The sequence below is a fragment of the Perissodus microlepis genome, chromosome 4, assembly GCF_051167445.1.
Source record: "Perissodus microlepis isolate ML-2025 ecotype Zambia chromosome 4, ASM5116744v1, whole genome shotgun sequence".
NCBI lineage: Eukaryota > Metazoa > Chordata > Actinopteri > Cichliformes > Cichlidae > Perissodus > Perissodus microlepis.
The window spans coordinates 263,094-286,433 of record NC_140464.1 but is presented as its reverse complement, the minus strand read 5'-3'; the positions used below and the strand labels follow the sequence as shown (position 1 = coordinate 286,433).

Sequence of the window (23,340 nt, the reverse complement as noted above, 5' to 3'; positions counted from 1 at the left end):
AAAGCTCAGAGGTGTGCATTGAAGATCTTGCGTACCGGGGCCTCTGCCAAACATTCCCAGCACACCTTCACTATACGTTTAGGTGTTCCAGATCTGTTCAGCATTCTCCTTTGCCACCTGATTCATCTCACTGCCAGGTGGCGATCAGTTGACAGCTCAGCACCTCTCTTCACCCGAGAGGAACAAACCCTTTCATCCACTGGGAAAAACCCCAACAAGACTTTTTAACTGTAATTGGCGCCTCAATAAAGACGGAGGTAATCATAAACAAAGTTACTGGTTTGTTTATTCAATTGTTGTTTATTCAGGAGCATTTGGACCCAAAAATGCCAGCAACGTCACCTGTGATGTCGGACTTAACCGGATTAGGTCATAGTACCTTTTTGAAAGCAGAGAGGAACAACAACATGGTCCCCGAGTCTAACAAAAAGCCAGAGAGAAGCAGCAGACATTTTCCTCTATGGTAACTCCTAGTTCTCTGTTCTAGTCTTAGTTTTCAAGTTTCATAACTTTAGTTCCTTGTTTCCAACTTCTAGTTTTTGAGTGTTTGCTCATTAGTACCCTTTGTGTTTGAGTATTTCTATACTGCAAAATAAATCTGCCTCCCTTAGTTCACTCCTTTGTTTTGAGTCCTGCATTTGGGTCCTCCTCCTGACTCCCAAACAGCTAGTGAGAACCTAACTATGCTGAACTCACTTTGGAGTACAGCAGCCAAGTGATGCAGTGAAGATAAACACTAACCGGCCAGCCAGTCACAGCCTGCTGATACTGCCTTCATGAACTAAACAAGCCGTCATTGTAAATCAGCCAAGGACAATAGTTGCAGTCAGAATAATTGATGCTCATCTATATATGAATATCTACTGACTCATTGACCTTCAAATATTTCAAACAGGTCTGCTGGCTGAGAGACAATAAATGATGATGTGTTTTATCTTTCATTTGCTCCTGTTGATCCTGAAATGACCAAAGACGCCAGGAACTTTAGCTAAAGTAGGCCCTGAGCACATCACTGCAGGTAAACAACAACGACTCAGAGTACAGACAGTGGACTCTGGACTTTGTGGACTGGTGTCAGCAAGAACCACCTGCTGATCAACGCCGGGAAAACCAAGGAGTTGGTGGTGGACTTCCGGAGACGCAGACCCACCACACTGACACCGGTGAACATCCAGGGAGTGGACATTGAGATAGTGGACTCTTATAGGTACCTGGGTGTTCACCTGAATAATAGACTGGACTGGAGCCACAACACTGATGCTGTTTACAGGAAGGGTCAGAGCAGACTCCACCTGCTGAGGCGGCTGAGGTCATTTGGAGTACAGGGAGCGCTTTTAAAGACCTTCTATGACTCTGTGGTGGCATCTGTCATTTTTTACAGTGTGGTATGTTGGAGCAGCAGTTTATCGGCAGCTGAGAGGAAGAGGCTGGATAAACTCATCAGGAAGGCCAGCTCTGTTCTGGGATGCACCCTGGACCCAGTGCAGGTGGTGGGGGACAGAAGGACTCTGGCCAAAATAACATCTCTGATGGACAGAGTCTCCCAGCCCATGCATGCAGATGTTGCTGCAGAGCTGCTTCAGTGACAGCTGCATCCTCGATGCATGAAGGAGCGTTTCTGCAGCTCCTTCCTCCCTGCAGCTGTCGGATTGCACAATCACAACTGCTCCCAACAAACATAGATGTTTACATCAATGCTGTAACTGCAATAAGTTAATTAACCGATTCGCACTACAACCTGGTTTGCCTCTTATCTGTAGTTATTTTTATTTAATTTAATAACTGTACAGTACTCTGTTTATAGTAACCATTGTCCTTAATGTAAATATGTAAGAAAAACTGTATGTTTCTGTTCTGTGTCCTGTTTGTTTGTATACGTGTCTTTCTGGCTGCTGTTACAACCAAATTTCCCCTTGTGGGACAATTAAAGGATTATTCTATTCTATTCTATTCTATTCTATTCAATTCTATTCTAAACAGCAGAGCCATTGAATAATACAAAAAATAGTTTAATATCATTGACAAAGACACTGATATGCAGTTAACGCTCCCACATTTTACATAGACTTTCAAGCGCAGTCAGAAATATCACAAATATACAAAAACAGCCTGTAAAAGTACACGAGACACCAAACAGTTTCACAGAAGAGCCGACCGCACCTACAGGCAACCGGGATGGTTTTACTAACAGCTTTCTCAAAGGAGATTTTACGGGGGTCCTTGAAGGCAGCACAAAGACATGACTGCTGCCATATTAAAGGAGCAGTCCCCTCATTTTGATTCCAGCCCTTTAAAGGAAAACACCAATCTGTTTCCAATCAATCCATGGCTAAGAGATGTACACATATACACACAGATCAATAACCAATCATCTATAATCAATCTTCTGTGCTTGCTGTCAGCTGGAAACCTCACATCTCCGTCTACAATATGAACGTAAACACATTACGAGGTTTTCACATGACAACAGACTCACACTGGCAGTGTGGGTCCAGTTAGAACTGGTTTGTTTTGGTCTAGTCCAGTTTGGTCCGGTCTGGTTTATTTTTTCAGACGCTGAGAGTCTCTCAGTGAGTCTCAGTCCAAGAAGTGACCCAGTGTTTCGGGGACTTCCTGTTTCGACATGAGGAGACCTGGTCCTGGATCAGGAATCCGTCAGCATCCATGTGCTGCTGTTGCAGGTCGTCTTTACCCATAATCCTCCCCTGATGGAGCGCCACCGCCCGCCACACCCCCTGACGCACAAAGAACCCACACTGCAGAGAAAAAGAAGGATCAGAGACCTTGTATGTCCACAGAGACACAGAGGCAGTGAACAGGTGACACAGGTGAGTTTGCTGGGATAACCAGTGCTCTGCTGAAAGGCAGATTCATACTGGTGCTATTTTGGGGTGATTTCCCATAATTCCTTGCATTGACAGCAAACTGAATATTTTTTGGTTTAAGGAGTCTGTCGGGATTTGTGTGTGTGAAATTTGATTTGATTGGCTGCAAAAATCTAGCAGGTGTGGCCACAGACACATTACAGGGTGAGCCCGCTTAATTTTTTTCTGCTGTTTTCCGTGAATGTGTCCTTTGTGGCTCCTTTCAGAATAAAAGCTCCATCAAATCTGCAGAGAAAAGCCAACAAACACAAGCAATCACATTTTTTGGTGAGATGATCAATCAGAAAAGGAAGAGCAGATGGAAACAGGAGGTTACTGAAAGTCCAATGGTTCCTGAGATTATGGATGAAACAGGTTTTATTATGGGAGATGAATTTGTGGGGATGTCGTTATTAGTAAAAACCTAGAATTGATCAAATTTAAGACAAAATTTCAAAGAACCTCAAAGGATCAGTGCTGACTATTTTAAGCAAGTACAAACTTTTTAACTTTGATCTGACTCAGCACTTTTCATAGTCTCAGTAATCATTTGGTAACCCTTCCACCTCTGGTCCTTACAGCCGGGCTCTCTGGCTGCGGTGCCCCAGCCTCAGAGCTCCTCGGTCAGCCTGTCGTTCTCAGATGGCTGGCTCTTCATCTGGGCTTTCTGGGTCTTTGCCTGGTACAGCTCCCTGGTGCTGGCTCTCCTGAAGAACCCACACTGAACAGCAGGGGGCGACACACAACACTTTACAGAGATAAAGCTCACGATACAGATGAATGATGAATGGTGATGAGTGGTGATGAGTTGATGCTGCTCTGGAACCTAAAACTGGAACCAGTCTGGCAGTGCAGCAGAACTGGAGCCATCTTTCAGAAGCAGAGATGGTTTGTAATTCCAGCTCAGGAACAATGATTTCACTGGAATCATTTAAGACTTTTTCTCCCAGTTTCTATGCCAAATGAACAATTTAAAGACTTCCTCTGATCAAAATCATCTTTCAGTTTACACACAAAACACCAGGCAGCTGAAATTAAGCTGTTATTATAACAATATATGAGTACTGTGGAGACGTTGGATAATAGCCACTTGTAAAACGTTTCCCTGGACTATGACGTTATCTGCTGCATCATTTCTGTATGTTAACACCTGGGTTACCTTCCAGAGCAGCAGACAGATGAGAGCCAGCAGCAGGACACCTGCCAGGGCAGACAACATGATGATCCATAGGGGGGCGCCAGAGTCCACCTGTAGCCCCAGATCTGGATAGATGTAGACCTCAATCTGCAGAGAATGCCTCAGAGATTCAGCAGGAAACTACAGCCACATACAGCGAACTGTGAAGGAGGGTGCAATGGTCCTTAGGGGGCACTAGCTGCAATCTGTTACCTGCGAGCTGTGAGACTCCATGTTCACGGTGGGTTTGTTGGTCTGCAGCTTCAGAGACGCCTGGCCTTGAACCAAGACACTGCTCGCATCGCTGTAGTCCTGAAACACAACAAGAAGCGATAACTGGCCATGAGAGGATGAGAGGTGTCTGCAGGTTTGGGGACAGAAATGCTTTCTGAGCTCACAGGATGACATTTTTTGCATTTCAGAGGTCTTAAGAGTTTTCATGCAGTATTTAAATGATAACGAGGGTTAATTTCGACAACAATTTTACACACAGACAAAAAAAAAATCTAGTTTAAAAAATATAGAGCAAAAGAAACCAAAAATAGAAACTATCATTCTAAATAAAATGTAACAAATAGAATAAAAACCACTTGTCTCTGTAGTTGTGATGCGGACGGTTTAGTCTCTTTAAGCTCTAGTTTTGAATTCTTCTGGTCTCCGTCAGAGATGGGCAGTAACAATTCAATTCAATTCAATTTTATTTATATAGCGCCAAATCACAACAAAAGTTGCCTCAAGGCGCTTCATAGATACAGAGAAAAACCCAACAATCATGTGACCCCCTATGAGCAAGCACTTTGGCGACAGTGGGAAGGAAAAACTCCCTTTTAACAGGAAGAAACCTCCGGCAGAACCAGGCTCAGGGAGGGGCGGGGCCATCTGATGTTATTGGTTGGGGTGAGAGAAGGAAGACAGGATAAAGACATGCTGTGGAAGAGAGACAGAGATTAATAACAGATATGATTCAATGCAGAGAGGTCTGTTAACACATAGTGAGTGAGAAAGGTGACTGGAAAGGAAAAACTCAATGCATCATGGGAATCCCCCGGCAGCCTACGTCTATTGCAGCATAACTAAGGGAGGATTCAGGGTCACCTGGTCCAGCCCTAACTATATGCTTTAGCAAAAAGGAAAGTTTTAAGCCTAATCTTAAAAGTAGAGATAGTGTCTGTCTCCTGAATCCAAACTGGAAGCTGGTTCCACAGAAGAGGGGCCTGAAAACTGAAGGCTCTGCCTCCCATTCTACTTTTAAATACTCTAGGAACAACAAGTAGGCCTGCAGAGCGAGAGCGAAGTGCTCTAATAGGGTGATATGGTGCTACAAGGTCATTAAGATAAGATGGGGCCTGATTATTTAAGACCTTGTATGTGAGGAGCAGGATTTTGAATTCTGGATTTAACAGGAAGCCAATGAAGGGAAGCCAAAACAGGAGAAATCTGCTCTCTCTTTCTAGTCCCTGTCAGGACTCTTGCTGCAGCATTTTGGATTAACTGAAGGCTTTTCAGGGAGTTTTTAGGACTTCCTGATAATAATGAATTACAGTCGTCCAGCCTGGAAGTAATAAATGCATGAACTAGTTTTTCAGCGTCACTCTGAGACAGGATATTTCTAACTTTAGAGATGTTGCACAAATGGAAGAAAGCAGTCTTACATATTTGTTTAATATGTGCGTTGAAGGACATGTCCTGGTCCCGGTAACTTAATTAATTACTTTTGAAAATAAGTAATCAGTAAAGTAATGGGATTACTTTTTTGGGGAAGTAATCAGTAATTAGTTACTGATTACTTTTTTCAAGTAACTTGACCAACACTGGTCTCTGTTTGCTTCTTTAGCTGCTAAATGTTTGCATGCTTGCATTTTAAACTGGCAGGAAGTGAACCAGAAGAATGACAGTGGGCATTAAATGAGGGTATGAGACTGGGGCTGCCCTTTTACCTCGATCATGGTGGAGTTCCACAGTCGGGCTTTGATGGTCAGAGTCGCCGAGTTGTTCATGCTGACGAGAGGACAGACGAACTTCACACACCTCGCTCCGCGGACACAGTCCTGCAACACGGTTTACTGTGGTTACTTTGAAACACAACTGTGGACGTCCTCATAAAACTGTCCTCATGTTCTTCAGAAGCCCTCAGTTTTCTAAAACATGTCAAAATGTTCCTCAAATCGTCCTCTCTCCTAAATGTCCCCACATTTAAAACTGTCCTGTCCTCCAAGATTGTCAACAAGCTTGTAGAAACAGTGTGTCCCCGTGCTTGTGTCTGTACCAGACTGTAGCGCTTCTTCTTTCTCTGAAGATGGAGGACAGTTGGAGTTCTGTCAGTCTGCTCCTCTTCCTCGTTTACTTCATCCAGATTCCTCTTCATCTTCTTCTTCTCCTCTTTTGACAGCTGAACCAACAGGAAGACAGGCTAACTTTCAGAGACAAGTTTAAAAACTTCGGTAAACAGTTCAGTTTTAATTGGCCTTTATTCTAAAGAAGAACGACTTTTATTTTGAAAGGAGTGTATGAGGCTGATGTTGCTGTGGTTACCGTGAGGTTGAGAGGATTAATGATGTTGCCGGGTGGAGAGCAGCGAGGCTCTGAAGTACCGTTTATTTGGATCTCTGTGAGGTAGAGCAGCCACTTCCCATTGGTGGCTTCCATCGGCCAATCAAACTCCACCTCCAGGGTGCCCAGGTGGCCCAGCGGCTTTCCCTGGACATGCACCTGATGGAGAATACCGTTCACACCTGACCTGGTGAGGGTCACGCAGAAATGTAAATGTTTTCAGACTAACCTGGAAGGTCAAGAGCAGCAGGCTGCCGATGTCCTCTGTCTTCTTCATTGCCACCTCACCGATCACATGACCACTGAAGGAGGTGGGGCCTGACGTTGAAATTCTGTCGAGGTACCAGATGAAAGGTTACCACGCCTTCTCCATTTAAAATACTCAGAAGTGTGGCTCCGTGTTGGAGCGTTTCTGTGGACCACTGTGGCCCTTCTTTTCACCTGTCCAACACTCCCGAGTGCAGCGTGTTGCACTCTTCATCCTCTTCATACCTGCCTCACTTCCTTGTCCCCCATTAACCATATAAGTACGGGGTGTCTGTAGCTCACAAGATAGGTCACCTACTAACTGGAAGGTTAGTGGTTTGATCCCTGACTGCCTTGGGCGAGATACTAACTCCAACTTAATGACTCGCTGCCCTTCAAGGCCACCTGCGTCGCCTAGAGGACACTCTCTGTTGAACACACACGCAGACACAACTGGACCAGTGCAGAGATGCTGCCGTCTACACCGGGTCACTCTTACCCCATTTACCCACCCCTGTTGCTTGTCATGTCTTTTCATGGTGTTACGGTGTGAAGGCATAGGGATAGCTCAGTAGGTAGCGTGGTCGCCCCGTGATCGGAAGGCTGGGAGTTTGAATCTACCGAACAGCTACCCTCAGGTACACCTGAGCAAGGTACCATCCCTACACACTGCTCCCCAGGGCCGCCTGCCTAGCGGCTGCCCACTGCTTCACTGAGTGAATGTGTCAAATGCAGAGAGAGTAATTTCCCCACGGGGATCAATAAAGTATACGTTATTATTAGATTCATTAGAGTTTCTGTTTCCTGTTCTCACACTGATCCCCTACCAGGAGCTCAGTCTGACTAGAGTTCTCTGTTGTTCTCCTCCACTCCCTATTGTGTTGTACATATCAGTGTTTTTCCTCAAAGCTACCTGTTCTGACCTGTCTCCCCGATGTGATGTTTGTGTGATGTATGTACAAGGAGTCCAATTTCACTGCAGGGAACTGCAAGTGACAAACAAAGGCTTCATCATCATCAACTTGCTCTGAAGATGCTCCATCTGAATATGTGTGAATGTGAGCTAGAGCACACTCAAGTGTTTGCATGAATGATGCAAGTTATATAAAGCACTTTGAGTAGAGCCAGTCTATTCAGCATTTACATGGATGTAAGGCATGTGTTTATTGATACTGTCTGTTATCTATGTGCTGATGCTCATCATTTTTTTATTAATTTTGACGCTGTGAGCTGAGGTCAACATTTCCACTGTGCTTCGGTTTGTTCTGTGTCGGCTCACATTGGGGCAGGGTTACTGTCCTTGTCAGTCTGGATTCATTTCACAACAAAGAGTCGTAACTCAGATTCTTCGTCCTCCCTGGCTGTGAGCTTAAAGCTCAGACGGGCCACCTGATGTGCATCTGTACTTACAAACTGAGTGATGTCTGCAGCAAATACTCCACCACCATGGAGACGGAGATCGGGGACAGATCCGGCTGTTCACTGAGCCTGAAGACACACAGAAATCCCACTCAGTAACCTCCAACAAACACAGAGAGAGCGGCGTGTGGTGAAGGCCGTACGTGGACAGCTGCAGCACAGACTGGATCTCGTGTGTGTCCAAACTGATCTCAGATGGCTGAAATTTGATCAGAACCTGAACCTGAAACACAGGAAGAGACAATACATCAGAAAGAGCTCAGCAGAGTTACTGCAGTACAGACAGCAGCAATGCTAGTGCCCTGGGTCAGCAGTGATATTCCCTACCTTGTTGTTGCTTCTGAAAGGGTTCCCGAGCTCACACTGAAGAGAGGTCCCCTCCACAGAGCACTCCACCACTGCCGAGGCGTCACCCTGAAACACAAAGAAAAAGGGGTGATATGGTACCTCAAGGTCATTAAGATCAGATGGGGCCTGATTATTTAAGACCTTGTATGTGAGGAGCAGGATTTTGAATTCTGGATTTAACAGGAAGCCAAAACAGGAGAAATCTGCTCTCTCTTTCTAGTCCCTGTCAGGACTCTTGCTGCAGCATTTTGGATTAACTGAAGGCTTTTCAGGGAGTTTTTAGGACTTCCTGATAATAATGAATTACAGTCGTCCAGCCTGGAAGTAATAAATGCATGAACTAGTTTTTCAGCGTCACTCTGAGACAGGATATTTCTAACTTTAGAGATGTTGCACAAATGGAAGAAAGCAGTCTTACATATTTGTTTAATATGTGCGTTGAAGGACATGTCCTGGTCCTGTATTTGTATAGCGCTTTACTCAGTCCCTAAGGACCCCAAAGCGCTCAGTTTAACTCATTGGTGTGTGTTATCTGGCTTCATGGACAGATAGAGCTGGGTGTCATCTGCATAGCAGTGTAAATGTATGCTATGTCTTCTAATGATGCTGCCTAAGGGAAGCATGTATAATGTAAACAGAATTGGTCCTAGCACTGAACCCTGTGGAACTCCATAATTAACCTCAGTGTGTGAAGAGGACTCTCCATTTACATGCACAAATCGGAGTCTATTAGATAGATATGATACAAACCACTGCAGTGCAGTACCTGTAACACCTACAGCTGCTCTAACAAAGCCACCGTGGTGTTCCACTTGGATGGTCTGACCTCTGCTCTACCTTTGTCTCTACTCCAGAGTAGATAAGTGATGGTGGGATGCTGATGCTCAGAATGGTGTTGTGAGCGTCCTCTGCTGGTTGACCTGTTGATGGTGTATTGCTGACGTTAACCTCCAGAAACAGCCTCTTGATGGTGGAGTTGAAGTACATCACCTGAGTACCCTCAAGCCTGAAAACACACAAGAACACAAACATCGGCCGAACCTCAGCAGCTGTCTTAGTTAATAATCACCTGATAGACTCTAACCATGTTGTAACTCACAGACTCTAAGCCAGTCTTCTGTTCTTTTGTCTGTTACTGTTTATTCTTAATGTTTGTACAGTTTCTGTTAAAAGTGAAATATTTGAATTTTGTTTTTCATTATATCTCAGTACCTAACAGTTAGTAGGAGACACTGGCCTTCAGGCTTTCTGGCAGAACACCTTCAGGGAAGCAAGTGGAATATCAAAGTCAATCATCAAGTAAGTGGTTGCAGTGGGATGTGGTCTGTGGGTTCAGGGGGAGGTGCCAGACAAGGTTGGCCAGCTCTGCCCTATTTCAGTAGCACGCCAGGACATGGAGAAGGAAGGAGCTGAGAGCAGACAGCTGCACCGGGATCAAATGTGGTAAAAGGAACATTCTGAGCTAGTCGGCACATCAGCCTGAAAGGCACCTTGTAATTAAAACACTGTGAAACACTAACACATGTTACAGTGGCCCCCAACTGCCCAGCAGGACAATGTCAGTCCCCTGACCCATCCAGGAGAGGGGGCACTGGCAGAGATGGTGGCAGTGCCAGACTGAAGCGTTAGAAAACCGTGGCAGTGCTGTGACACTGGCTGAGAACCAGCTAGCAGCAGCCCCAAGAAGAAGGCCCCGTGGCACTTCCCCGTTTCGACTGTCCGCTTAAGGACAGCAACAACAATCTCCAACTAACCTCTATCTGTCACCACAGGTCTTGGCGACAGTGGACGCTACACCTTGCTCACTGGGAGTCCCACAAAGATTAGGACAGCAATGCTGGTGGTGCAGGTGACCGGTACACATGCACCAGGAGTACCCACTGATGGAGGTGGGAAAAGTGCTCCAACACCCTCACCCAGTCTGGTAGAGACATTCAGTGTGCCGGTAAGGTGCCCAGGGGGTACAGGTCGGTGTGCGATGGACTCCAAACCCTGGTTTGCCCGGAGCATTGGTTGAAACAGAGCATGGGGACATTCCTAAATCAATTTCATTGATCAATTTCATATCATTCAAATGAAAATAACTCCAGCAGCGTTAGCTGATATACTGTAGAAGATGGATATGTAAAGCTTCAGTCAGTCATTTTTTAAGTTATTTAATAGAATAAAAGAATACTGCCTGGGTTTGTGTTGGGATGCACTGATGACCGTTACTGACATTACTGACATCGTCAGTGGTGACCCGGGGTGAGTGAGGCTGTTTAATGCTGACTCTGAGGAGGAGGAAACAGCGGGGCTTCCAGTGATTCGCTCCACAGAGATGTATCCACTGGAGCATCGAGTGTAGTCACAAGACAACACTCGATGATAGAAACTGATGTTCACATGGTGCGCCCAGGGATGGGAACTGATAAGAATTTAGCGATTTCGATTTCATTATTGATATCACTTATCAATTCTATTCCTTATGGATTCTCATTGGCTCCACCATCAACGACAACAAATTCATGCAAATTAATAACATGCTGTTTGGTCAAATCAATCACAACAACTTATTGCTGCTAAAGGAGGGTCTGAAGCTGCTGAATCATGGAGTGTACGGCTGTAACAATGATGCAGACGTGTAGTTGCTTCATTTTCTTTTTCAAGTATAGTGGATTTCTGGGTACACAAATATAAATGGGATAATAAATAATGATAAACAATAACAAAGACTTTTAACCCCAGTGAAGTACAGAGCTTCTTATCTGCTTCAGCATGCCTTTAAATTGGCTTCTTATCACATGACCTCATGCTTCCAGCTGAGTGTTTCTGTCCAACCATCTTTTTTGGACTCTGTGCTGAGCAGTGTGTCTTCTGTTCACTCACTCGGGGAAAGCTTGCTGGCTCTCGTCGGTGAACCGAGCCGTCATCTGCAGGTTGCTGTGGCAGCGGTTATCAGAACCACAGGCCTTCTGGATGTGGATCTGAGGGACAAGGACAGCATCGGTCAGACCAGCAGAGTTTGGCTTTTCTATAAAAAGGTTCTGATGGGTTCTGACCTGGGTTCTGATGGGTTGGGGGGTCTCACTCAGCACCGGGAGGCGTTTCAGGTCCTGCACGTTCTTTTTTTTCTTGGGAAACTTCTCGTACAAGGAGGCATTCAAGGAGAACACCAGAGGCTCCACTTTGTCTCTGATTACACTCTTCAGAACATAAGAACACAGAAACTGAACATTAGCTCAGTGCCAACATGACGTGGACTGCAGGAGCTTCTTTGCAGGATCTGTCCAGGCGGACTGATGTGAACTGGCCACTTGGAGCTGAGGAAATCAGGCTGAAAGCAGGTGGTGATCAGCAGGAATGTGAAGTAAACAGGAGTCAGAGTCAGTGGACTGAAAGCATGAGAAACAGCAGGCTCGCTGACAGACTGAAACAGAATCACAGAGTGAAAACAGGACGAGAGCCGAGCGAACGCGATCAGAAACACAAACCGAAGACATGAACGAACGTGACTTTTGCTTCGACCTGCAGAGATTTCACCTGCCTACACACCACCTCAGATGCTCGCTGTGGTTTTCCTGTTGAGCTGTGGCGGAGAAGCAGGATGTGGAGTCTGTCAGCAGCCGCATGAATAACATGGCAGCAGAAAGTCACCATGACTTTGATCATCAGAATCAGTTCGTTATATCTCACACTGCAGAACTTCCTTCATCTGACTCTAATTAAAGGAAAAAATATAATTTAAGATCTTTGAGGGTTTTTCATGCAGAACTGGAGGACCACGTTTGGTCTTTGCTCTCGTTATGTGGTGCGCTGGTTTGGGACGATTCTCAGAGTGAGCTAGTTTTAAATAAACCGTGACACAGCTCCGACACTCGCCGCTCACATCGACACTACATGTTTTGTTTCAGTGGACGTGCCTGTCAGATTTCAGCAGCCTGTAGGGGGTGCTATGCTTGTGTTTGTCTCACCTGCAGTCCCACTCTCAGCGTCCTGCACTGCTCCAGCGGCATCGACAGGTAATCAGAGTACACGCTCTGCCCGTTGTCACGAAAATTGAGGCGGGGCTTGACACTAGTGATGTCAGCTGTCAGTGTGAAGAGGATGGCTGTGACACAAAGGTAAGGGTTCAAATATAAAACACACAGGAGTAAGATAATCACAGGTTGTGATGTGATTTATTTCTTGTTCCTTAACCCTGACATGTGACAGACACCAATAGAGTCCAGGATGTGAGTGGGCTTTAAGGCGTCTGGGAAGGATCTCAAAACTGGATTATAGATGTCAGTCTGTGGGTGTGTACGACACCCACAGACAGTTGGTGTCGTAAACCACCGCCTCTGTTCAAAGATGGTCGCTCACAGTGGACATAGATGCTTCTTTCACTCCTCTTTCAAACCATCTGTCCTCTCTGTCCAAACTGTGAACATTGGCGTCCTCTTTCAATCCAGTTTTGAGATCCTTCCCAGACGCCTTAACGCCCACTCACATCCTGGGCCACCTGACCTCAGGAAATCACATGACAGGGTGGGGCCAGGTTTCACAGTGAGCTCACCCGAAACCCTGGCTGATTGTGACCCACACCCATTTTCACACCTTGACTCATGTGATTAGGTAGAGGATCATCAGGGGGTCCTTTTGTCCCTCTTTGGGGGGAAACTCCCACTGTGTTTAAATCTGGGACTCTCCACCATTTGACCTTAGAACTGAAGAAGCTTCTCGGATCAGAGGTGAAACGTCTTCAAGCAACTTAAAGAAGTCCAGACGCTTTTCTTTGCAAGCTCCTTAGACTACGATGACCTGGATGACTGAGAACCTTCACAGACATCTAAAATAAAAGACTGTTTTATTAAAACTCCGGCAAGATTTTTATGAAATTGAGTAGGACCAAGAATTGAGCCTTGAGGAACTCCACATTAAAATTCATAGATAAAGATAATCTACATTTTAGACTGGATTTCAATACACAACATTTTATTTCTGATACTTTAGTTTCTCTGTCAAAAGATTAAGAACAAACATGTTCAAACAAAGGCTTGACGACATTGTGAGGCAGCATCAGATCATGGGAGCTGACAGCCACACTCAGTAGCTTAGATTAAAAAACCTGCGCTGAACTAAATTTAAATGAATACACTGCCCAGGTAGCGCATCAGAAGTTACTTAACAACATCACCTTTGGTGGGACTTATCAATTTCATTTAATTCAAATGAAAATAACTCCAGCAGCGTTAGCTGACATACTGTAGAAGATGGATATTTAAAGCTTCAGTCAGTCATTTTTAAGTTATTTAATAGAATAAAAGAATACTGTATTCATAAACATACATACAGACAAAATAGTGTTATTACAGAGAAACTGATGCATTCTCATAAACGTATAATTGATGTATTATCATTATTATTTTAGCAGAGTGGCTGGGAGGAACACCTCCCTTCTGACTAATGTTGGGGTTTTACACATGTGCCCATCATCAGTCAGAAGCGAGCGTCTCTGACTCACTAACTCGTGTCAGACTCCATTCACAAACTTCTACAGCCTCCTCCAGAGTAAATAAAGGTGGATGCTTCTCACTCGGGATTGACAGATACTCTGGATTACTGTCATCACACTGATTTTTCTGCCAATACTACAGTTTGGGGTTTGAGTTGGGGTTTAATTATAGCAGAAAAGGTATCGGATGTATTACTGATAGTTGGCTGAAGCCTCACGATGCTTCTGTAATGGAACAGGACGACTTTAGAGGAGATCAACTTGCAGGAAAAAATTTTTTTTTATTAATTTGAAATTATTTTCAGTTTTAGTTGGTGTGACCTGCGATGACAGAGGAATTAGTCTTTTTATGCTGGGGTTTATCAATAGTTTATCAATATATTTATATTTGCAGACCAATGCTAAATTAGCCAATACTTGAATGGACTCTGGTCTTCTCTTCCTGTGTGTAGTCGACATGTTAACAGTTATCAGCTTCTCTGTGAGACAGAAGACGCTCGGGTCCAGAGACACAGTGAGGGTGACCTTGTCTCTGATTGGTCAAATTAACACAACCAGCAAACACAGACACACACACACACACACTGAGAGAGCGAGAGTCTCAGATGTAATAATATCAGTTTCTGTAATGTGATTTATCATTCAGAGAAACACTCAGGGGACAAGAGGACACACAAGGACACGGCATGATGTCATCTGTGCGTGTGTGTACAGGCGTGTTATAGCAACAGTGTGGCCTCAGCTCTGATTGGTCAAGTTAACGAGACACAATAAGGACACGCTCAGAGTCTGTGTGTGTGTTGATTAAAAACTGGAGCTAATTGACAGCTGTGTCCTGTCAATCAATCACACACACACACACACACACACACACACACACACACACACACACACACACACACACACACAAACACAGGAAGCTGATGTCATTAGCAAGTCCAGCCTGTAACCTCTTGTTAGTGGCAGTGTGGTCGATTGCTGTGCTCGCTTAGACTCTCCTGAGGTGTTACCTCAGGTCACCTGACCCAGGTGTGTGTCTACAGGTCAGAAACCACTACGGGCTGTTTCCATGGTTACACGTTGGTGGGCTGACACTCCACCATCTCGCTCAACTGCCCGATAAAATCCTGCTGCGTAGTTTCTGTCTGCTGGTGCTGAGAGTGATGCGAGATGGACAGTGAGAGTCCACCTGTTGGAGGTTAATCCAGCCCTGAGCTCAGCTTTGAAGGCAGCAGCACCTCTTGCAGCAGGCCATAGGGACGTGAACTTTGGATGAGTCACATGACTTCATCTTTCAACAGCCAAACTCTGGGAAAACTGGGAATGGTCATGATTTACTTTGATAGATAACAGTTTATGACTGATTTTACTGGCACACGGGCACCTGGTTGGACATAATGAGCAACTACAGCCAGAAGGTTGGGGTAATGCACCCTTCAGCTAAAACTGAAGGAAACCTGCAGCTATGGGCATCGGAGCAGGAACGCAAACAGGAAAAATATGTAAATACAGGGACAACCACAGTTGTCCAACTCTTGCATCAAACGCCATCAATAACTAATGAAACGGGACTGATTCTGAACCTGCCAGGTAGACATAGCATGTTACAGGTGTACTACCGCGTCTGAACAATACTTCCTGGTTTAATTTGGCCCAGCTATCCTTCACAGACATCTCCCTGCAGTCCTGTTTTGGCCACTCGTATGCTCTCCTCCACAGAGCCAAACCTTCCAGCCCAGCCTTCCAACCTTCGCAGAAGTTAGCATGATCAGATTTAATATGTGGGTACATTTTTCTGAAAAAAGTAATTGAAAGTCTTTGACTCACTGATGTTGTCTCTGTCGCTCTTCTCTCCCCTGTTGAACATGTAGAAGAAACACACTTCCACCTGTATACTGAGAGAGTCGGGCTGTTAGCATGTTATCGTGTGAAAACACCGTACTGAGTGTGTCCGTGAGCATGTTGGCTGATGGTAGCTTTGAATCTCACCAGAAGTCACAGCTGTTCGGGTCCACGATGGTCGGAGAAACTTTGAGTGTTTTATTTAAATGGATGACCGGTCGACTCCTGAGGATCAACACATCAGTCCATTAATAAATGCATAAATTTAGTTATTCTGGAGCTCTTAATTAGCAGTAAGTGCTAACCTGAACAGAACAACGGTATCATCGAGAGAACCAACCAGCAGGTCTGGGTAATAGTTCCCATCAACATCCCCGCCTGCAGAAAGGGAGTAGCCAAAAGTCCCGAAAACAGGGGAGACCGTGCTGCCTCGGATCACCTGTACAGAGGAGGAGGCGGGGTCACAGGTGTGTCTGCACACCAATTTAAAAACCATCACTGTCAAAACTTGTCTGGCCCGTGAGGACACGTCTGCACTCTGATGGTTCAGAGTTGGTTTGAAAGTTGTGTCCTGGGAATGTGGGTCAAACATAGAAAGGACCGTGTTTTTGTGCGACCTGGCTCGGCTCTGTAGAGATGCCCTCACTGCTTCCTGTCCAGATCATCACACTTCCTGCTTCATGAAAAGGAGCTCCGATGGCAAAGTCTGGAACAACCAAAGACCCGTCACCATGACTACTGATTACTGATCACGAAAACACCAGCATCACGTTGAGCCCTCACCCTGGAAGCCGTCCTGGTTGAGGTCTCCTGCAGCGGCCACAGCCATGCCGAATGCCGACCCTGCCGGCCCCTTCAGCACCACGCTGGGCTCAGAATTGAACCTCCCTCCTACGTTCACGTAGACATAAACTGCCCCGCCCACCTCCGTCTGACGGTGGAAATAAAAAGGAGCGCCCACCAGCAGGTCGTTCCACCTGTGGGACAAAAAAGCAGCTCAGTGAGTGTTCCTGAAACATGTTCCTCAGGTTTAGATTATGGTGCTCTGTGGTTCCCACTGAGCCGTTGTCATAAGAAGATTTTACTAAAGGTACTGACCGTGTTGCCTCAGTGCGGGTCATGTGACCCATAAACCATTCCTCACCCGTCATTATTGAGGTCAGCAATTGCCAAGGCGTTCCCAAAATACGAGCCCATCTGTTGACCGTGCAGCTTCTGGCGAATCATCAGTTTATCAGAGCGCTTGACGGCCAGCAGCACCGAGCCATGAGCGTCTTCCATACGGTCCCGAGGAGCTCCTATTCAACAACACACCAATCAACACATCTATCAGTAAATCTATAGGTCAACCAGCTGCTTCCTGATTAGCTGAAAAGTCTTCACCTGTTACGATGGTTTCATCATCCTCAGAGAGAAGGCGAGGAGCCTGAGCGACAGAATATCCTGCACAAATACACGTTTTACATTCAGCTTCAATTCTTTAAATGTAGGAAAGATTGACATTAAAAGCATACATGTCTGAACATTCATTGAAACTTCAAAATAAAAGCAGCTGAATTCTGTGGCACACAGACAGATGGATACATGCGAGACCGATGGAGGACTGATCCAGAGGAGATCTGCTTCATTAAACTAAGTCTGCCACGTAAAACAATGACACAAAGCACGATTCAGATCCTGACTGAGCCGCACGTCAAAGTACCGGCTGCTCATCCACGTACGTAACTCTGCACTTAGCTTGTGAGGCTGCAGGTATTTATTTAAGTCAAAGGAAAGAGCCGGACTCACAGCCACCTGTGGCGACAAACACTTCCTGCAGAAACCAGAATTACACTTTTTGAAGGATATGAAAGCCGGTTTGACGCGTGCGTTTCTGAATGAAGACACACAAACAGAGAGTTTTCACTATGGACTCTTTTCTGCGTCAGCGTGTGACTAAAAACCTGAAACACTGCTCACAGTAAGCTAAGCCTGACGAGAGCTTCTGCTCTGCTCTGTGTTGAGGAACATTAACGTTTCTACAGGACACCGTCACTCTGCTCCACCCTCATTAAATCATTGTCTCAAACCGCATGTGCTCATTGCAAACCTTATTTAGGCACATTCATGTAGCTGATTTAAATACTGTCCTGCCCTGAGGAGGACACGTGTGACCGAGCTCAGATCTGAATGAGCTATTTAAAGAGACGGCACACCGATGTAGATGTTCCTGTGCTTCTGGTTGGAGAAGGAGCTCTTCCTGGTGTCAAACTCATCGTCAGGGTTCATCCAGGAGACGTGGACGTTTCCTACAACACACACACCATGAACTGCATTAGATGCTCACAGAGCTGAGATGCTCGCTCTGAATTTGGGTGAAAAGGAAGAAAAACATCAGAATAGAATAGAATAGAATCACCTTGCCATTCGAAGCTTCCAGGCGAGCCAACAATGACTTCGCTTTGAGTGATGGCCGCTGACATCCCCATCCCGCACATGACCTCACCAGTGAAATCACCCAGATGACTGAATACAGACAGGCAGCAGGTGAGGAGGCGGAGCATCACTCATCACCTGTAGTGTGCAGTCATGTGACATACCTGCAGGACTGTTCGGGGTCCTGCCAATTAGAGTCGTTCTCGTCGTACCGCAGGTCGTTTCCATGGAGATAACAGCGGCCAATCATTTGCCTTAAATTGAACGCTCCATAGAGTTTTGTGAAGCGGTGACCGCATGCCTGCAGAGCAAACACGCCGCTCTTTAACTTCTCACCAATAGGAAAATAATCAGCCAATCAGAGCACAAACTCACCAGGACACGCCCCCCAGGCCGGCCCTGACTGGCTACTGAGACGCCCAACCACATGTCCTCGACCAGTTCATCAGCATGGATCTTGGCTGAAACACATCACAGGTGAGTCACAGACTGTAGGCTCCACCCACTGACAGGGTAAAGGTAAAAAAATAAACTTTTGTGTGATTTATTCCACTGACTCTAACCCCATACGACCTGTGCTGCAAATATGTTGTCCAGCAGCTGACAGAGCGGGTGCTATCCTGCACACCTGAGCTGCAGCAGTATGACAGCACAGCTCACCTGGACCTGTCACACAGGTGTCACATACCCGCTGGCTAACCTCAGGCGGGAGAGTCAGCTCAGATCAGTGAGTCGCTGATTCGTGATAGTTTCTCTCCATATAAACACTGTGTGTGTGTGTGTGTGTGTGTGTGTGTGTGTGTGTTGCTGTTGTTGTGTTTGAGCAGCCGATAACGCAGACAGCAGCTTTCACTGCTCACTGAGGGATGGAGTTCCCATAATGCACCAGGACACTGATAGCATCACCCATTAGTGCAGCCAAACAAGCTCAGGAAACGGGTCGCTGACTGTCAGGCTGAGTACCTGATCTGTGATTGACCGATACAAGAGAAAGTAAACAAACCAGCCAATAAGGTTAAGGACACGTGTGACTCACTTGGATCTATGAGCTTCATCCTCCTGCAGTCTGACTGGTTGGCACTGATTGGACAGGTGTACACTCCTCCTGTGTGATTGGCTGGAACATTTGGCTCCGCCTTCTCTCTGGGGGCTCCGACTAATAGCCTGTCGGGATGACACAGACGGCACAGTTAACGTTTGAGATTCTGGGTGGAATAAATGAGGAAACGTCTGAAGGACACACACAGAGGACACGGGTCGCCTCCTTCTAAGGAGCTTCAGTCACGTGACGTGAATTATCTGAAGATGAGCAAACCAGCCCAGCCTTCCAGAGACAGGTCGGGGGACTCTGTGTCAGTGCCGTCTACATTTAGTCTCACAGTAAAGTTTCACTGGAACAAACGTGTCCTCCCAGCTGAGAGCTCGTTCACAGCAGCCTGACCTGACTGTGCATCTGTACCTGTTTAACTGCTGCTGTGGGGTCCCAACTGCTTCACAGCTCAAACCCTATCAAACACACATTTGAACTCTGCCTGTCCTTAGGCATCACTACCTGCTTAACGTGTCTCCCAGAATCACCTGACTATGCATAGTGTCCTCAAGAACCCATAAGACCATGGCAGATGGCCCCGCCCCTCCCTGAGCCTGGTTCTGCTGCAAGTTTCTTCCTGTTAAAAGGGAGTTTTTCCTTCCCACTGTCGCCAAAGTGCTGCTCATAGGGGGTCATATGATTGTTGGGATTTTGTCTGTATCTATTATTGTAGGGTCTACCTTACAATTTAAAGCGCCTTGAGGTGACTGTTGTTGTGATTTTGAATTATTGATCATGAGTGTGACAATCACAGAGGAACACACCTGGGGGGAGGGGGGGAACTTCCAATCAGAGAAGACATTGACCTCCTAACCCCTGAACACTCCAAGGAAGCTACGTTAGAGTGTGTGTGTGTGTGTGTGTGTGTGTGTGTGTGTGTGTGTGTGTGTGTGTGACTAACAGCTAATCCAATTACAGAGTATAAAGAGACAGTTGTCAGGGTGACTAGAGACAGACAGCTGGGTGGCCTCTGTGTGACCGCCTCTCACATAGAGACAGGAAATGTGCAGCTTTAGTGTGACCTGCACTTCCTGTTAGACCCCCATCTAACCTCAGTTTACTCTCACACGATGCTCTGCAGACAGTAGCTGTGTGCAGAGACTTGAGCTGCTTTTATTTTGAAAGTTTAAGCTAAAAATGTGTGTGTGCAGTGTGAGGCTGCACCATGTGACCTGCCGGCATCTGCTCGGACTCACTCTGACGATAAACGCCGCGCTGACAGAGGTGGGCGCTGTCACTCCTCTGCTCCCCGACATTACGGAGCCCCCGAAAACCTCCTGAAGCTCCACCTTTCTTAATACCGCCTTGTCCTTTATCTGCTGTTTGCGCAGACTTCAGAAGAATTCAGACACATTATTAACGCTGCGGGGCATTCACCTGACTGTGTGTGTCTGACGCACACACACACAGAGTACGGTGTGTGTTTGATAGGGTCCAGTGAAGGAAGCGGAGAAGTCGGCCAGAATTCGGTGGAGAACAGTCACCTGAAGCCAGACAGACCACTCCATGAAGCCAGAGAGCGGACAGAAATGTTACCCACGACGACCACAAAATGATCCACTATTTTAGACGTCCTCACAACTCCAAATGCCACGTTTATTATTCACACATGAAAGTGTTTCTGAGATATGACCTCACTTCCTGTTTTACTGCTGCTTTGATTAGCTGTGATAGATTTGATTCTAACTGATGAAAAGTGGAAACAATGTTGCTTTGAACTCTGCTTCATCAAAATAATCCAGCAGTTCTTCATCTATAGAAAAGGACCCACACAAGCCCGCTCTGTTATAACACTGGTGTTAATGGTCACTTTGAGGACAGTAAAGATCTGCTGACCTAAGGTTCAGTCTGAAGTCAGATCATTTACCCGGACACACCTAAGAGCAGACGTACAGCTAGCGCGCACACACACACACACACACACACACACACACACACACACACACACACACACACACACACACACACAGGTGTGTACTCACAGGTAACTCTCTGTCTTCAGGTCTTGGTGCAGAGCAACAGAAAATCCAAACAGACTTCCTCGTTCGCCCATCTTCAGCAGTGGAAATGAAGTGTCGAGGTTAAACGCTGCACACACGCTGATACCCACAACCAGCAACATGCACACACCTGTTGCCATGGAGACACACACCTGAACAGCAGAAAAAAGTCAGAAGTGTGATTAATGTGTCAGTAAGTTATCTTGACTGTCACACGGGTTTTATTCTACCTGGCTGTATCGCCATGGTAACTGATGCTCAGTGGAAGACGTATGAAATGTGAAAGCTGCTGAGCCGTACCTTTGTCGTGTCATCAAATGCGTCCTGAGTGAATCTCTCAGAGTGTTGAAATGCTGACTGTGGGTCTGGATAGCCATCTATCTCTTTCATGCAGACGACACTGTGTTATTGATGAGCCTCTTTATACCCTCACAGTCACACTCCACCGAGAACTTAATCTGCTGCGTTTCAGGACGTGTTTGTATAATCTCAAAAAAACTGGACTGGGGTTGTATTTGGAAATGTAATTCACAAAGGTAGCATGATTTATAGCTCGTGAAAATCAAAAGTCAAAGATTATTGTAATCTTTTATTTGAAGTTTGAATCTCTGGAAGCAGGATTGATGCTGCTCAGCTTTCTCTGGGTTAAGAAAGAGTGCAGCTCATCCAAGCTGTGTGAGCTTCCTACTTTGAGATGATCTGCTGGGATTGGTGGTGGTCGCTCTGCCACGGTTGATTTGAAGTTGGTATGGAAAATGAGGAGCACTTCATCATTCTACCTGCTCACAAGCTTTATGGAGATGCTGATTTCTTTTTCCAGCAGAGTTTAGCAGGTGTCCGCAGCAGCGAAACTAAAGGAAACGGTTTTCTGGTCACCCTGAACGCCACAGAGAATCTACGAAAGTCACTTCACCCAAAACTTCAGTAACACCTCAGCAGCTATGAGCGTTTCTCCTCCGTGCTATCGTTGTGTTCCTTATCCTTTTCTACTGTATTTCCTTGCAGCTCTTTACTCTTCTCTCTGTGTTTTCTGTTGGGTTTATGTCTTTCAGTAAATACTGAGAAACTGCAAACAGTATACCTGTACTGACTGCATTTTTGCTTTCACTTCAGGCTGTTCGTTCTGGCACTAATGAAACATTAATTACATGTAACAGCGCATTAAATACGAAGTGTTTTTATGCTCTCTTCTATTCCACACAGACACTTTACTCTCACAGCATCTTCACCCAGCAGACTTACAGTACATTAGCTTTAGATGTGGAGTATTTTGACTCTGTGGCACTTCATTACAGCGTGAGGATACCCGTCTAACCCTGGAATGAATTTACTGAGATATTAAATTTGCTGCTGAATAATAGAAATCTGGTCTGAAGTCTGTCCCTGTCAGATCAAATGTAAAGAAATAAGGGTAGAGGAAGAAATGCAGACCTGTTGCTCTTCCTGTTGGCTCGCTGGTTTGTCCCTTGCAGGTTGTCAGTTTGATTCCCGCTCTGCTCCGTCTGACTTCTCCTCCGTCTGCTCACCGACTGATCTGCACACGCTCAGATGCCTCCCTCACTCACGCCCTCATTCTCATTCTTCAGCCGTGCTCACTCGCCCTGAAATGAAATCATGTCTCTCTCTCTCGGTTAACCCCACCCCCACCCTCTCACACACACACACACACACACACACACACACACACACACACACATACTATGTTTGTCTTTCTATCTTTGTGAAGACCCATGTTCTCATGTTGCTTGTAGAGGTCTGAAAGCCTGATCTAGAACCAGAACAGAACCCTGAAATTGGTTTTGAAGGTCCAAGACATTCAAAACCTGGACCGCTCAAGCCCATGAAACAAAACCAAATGTCCTCACAAAGCCCAGAACTCACATGAATAGACATATGAGCACCCACCCACACAG

The 23,340-nt window shown here is 45.9% G+C and overlaps 1 protein-coding gene across 5 annotated transcripts; it reads right to left on the bottom strand.

Moving 5' to 3' along the window:
* Positions 1-1,993: 1,993 nt before the first annotated feature.
* LOC146387865 (integrin alpha-3-like) lies at positions 1,994-23,032 on the bottom strand. 5 transcript variants are annotated; one of them, XM_084924881.1, is made up of 29 exons: positions 22,859-23,032; positions 21,410-21,579; positions 19,374-19,501; positions 18,713-18,798; positions 18,502-18,638; positions 18,321-18,427; positions 18,118-18,210; positions 17,306-17,365; positions 17,067-17,220; positions 16,706-16,899; positions 16,540-16,628; positions 16,228-16,361; positions 16,070-16,147; positions 15,908-15,975; positions 12,558-12,694; positions 11,646-11,789; positions 11,473-11,570; positions 9,442-9,610; positions 8,584-8,670; positions 8,400-8,479; positions 8,248-8,325; positions 6,821-6,923; positions 6,574-6,750; positions 6,308-6,430; positions 5,979-6,089; positions 4,255-4,353; positions 4,024-4,149; positions 3,444-3,585; positions 2,639-2,756 (listed from the first exon to the last, which is right to left on the bottom strand). In XM_084924881.1, exons 2-28 carry the CDS (start codon positions 21,565-21,567, stop codon positions 3,475-3,477), a joined length of 3,129 nt encoding a protein of 1,042 aa, XP_084781007.1. In that variant the 5' UTR covers positions 21,568-21,579; positions 22,859-23,032; the 3' UTR covers positions 2,639-2,756; positions 3,444-3,474. The 5 variants fall into 5 exon arrangements, 4 of the variants coding, with proteins under 4 accessions (XP_084781004.1, XP_084781007.1, XP_084781006.1 ...); XM_084924880.1 differs by having other exon boundaries at positions 2,647-3,110; XM_084924878.1 differs by lacking the exon at positions 3,444-3,585 and having other exon boundaries at positions 1,994-2,756.
* Positions 23,033-23,340: the final 308 nt, after the last annotated feature.

Bases quoted from the DNA above. Each gene is read 5' to 3' on its own strand.
- LOC146387865 (XM_084924878.1), bottom strand. From the start codon at position 21,567: ATGGCAACAGGTGTGTGCATGTTGCTGGTTGTGGGTATCAGCGTGTGT. The intron at 6,431-6,573 runs GTAACCACAGCA...CTGTTGGTTCAG, and splicing joins TTAATCCTCTCAACCTCACG to CTGTCAAAAGAGGAGAAGAA. The intron at 2,757-4,023 runs GTAACCCAGGTG...TTTTCTCTGCAG, and splicing joins TCTGTCTGCTGCTCTGGAAG to TGTGGGTTCTTTGTGCGTCA.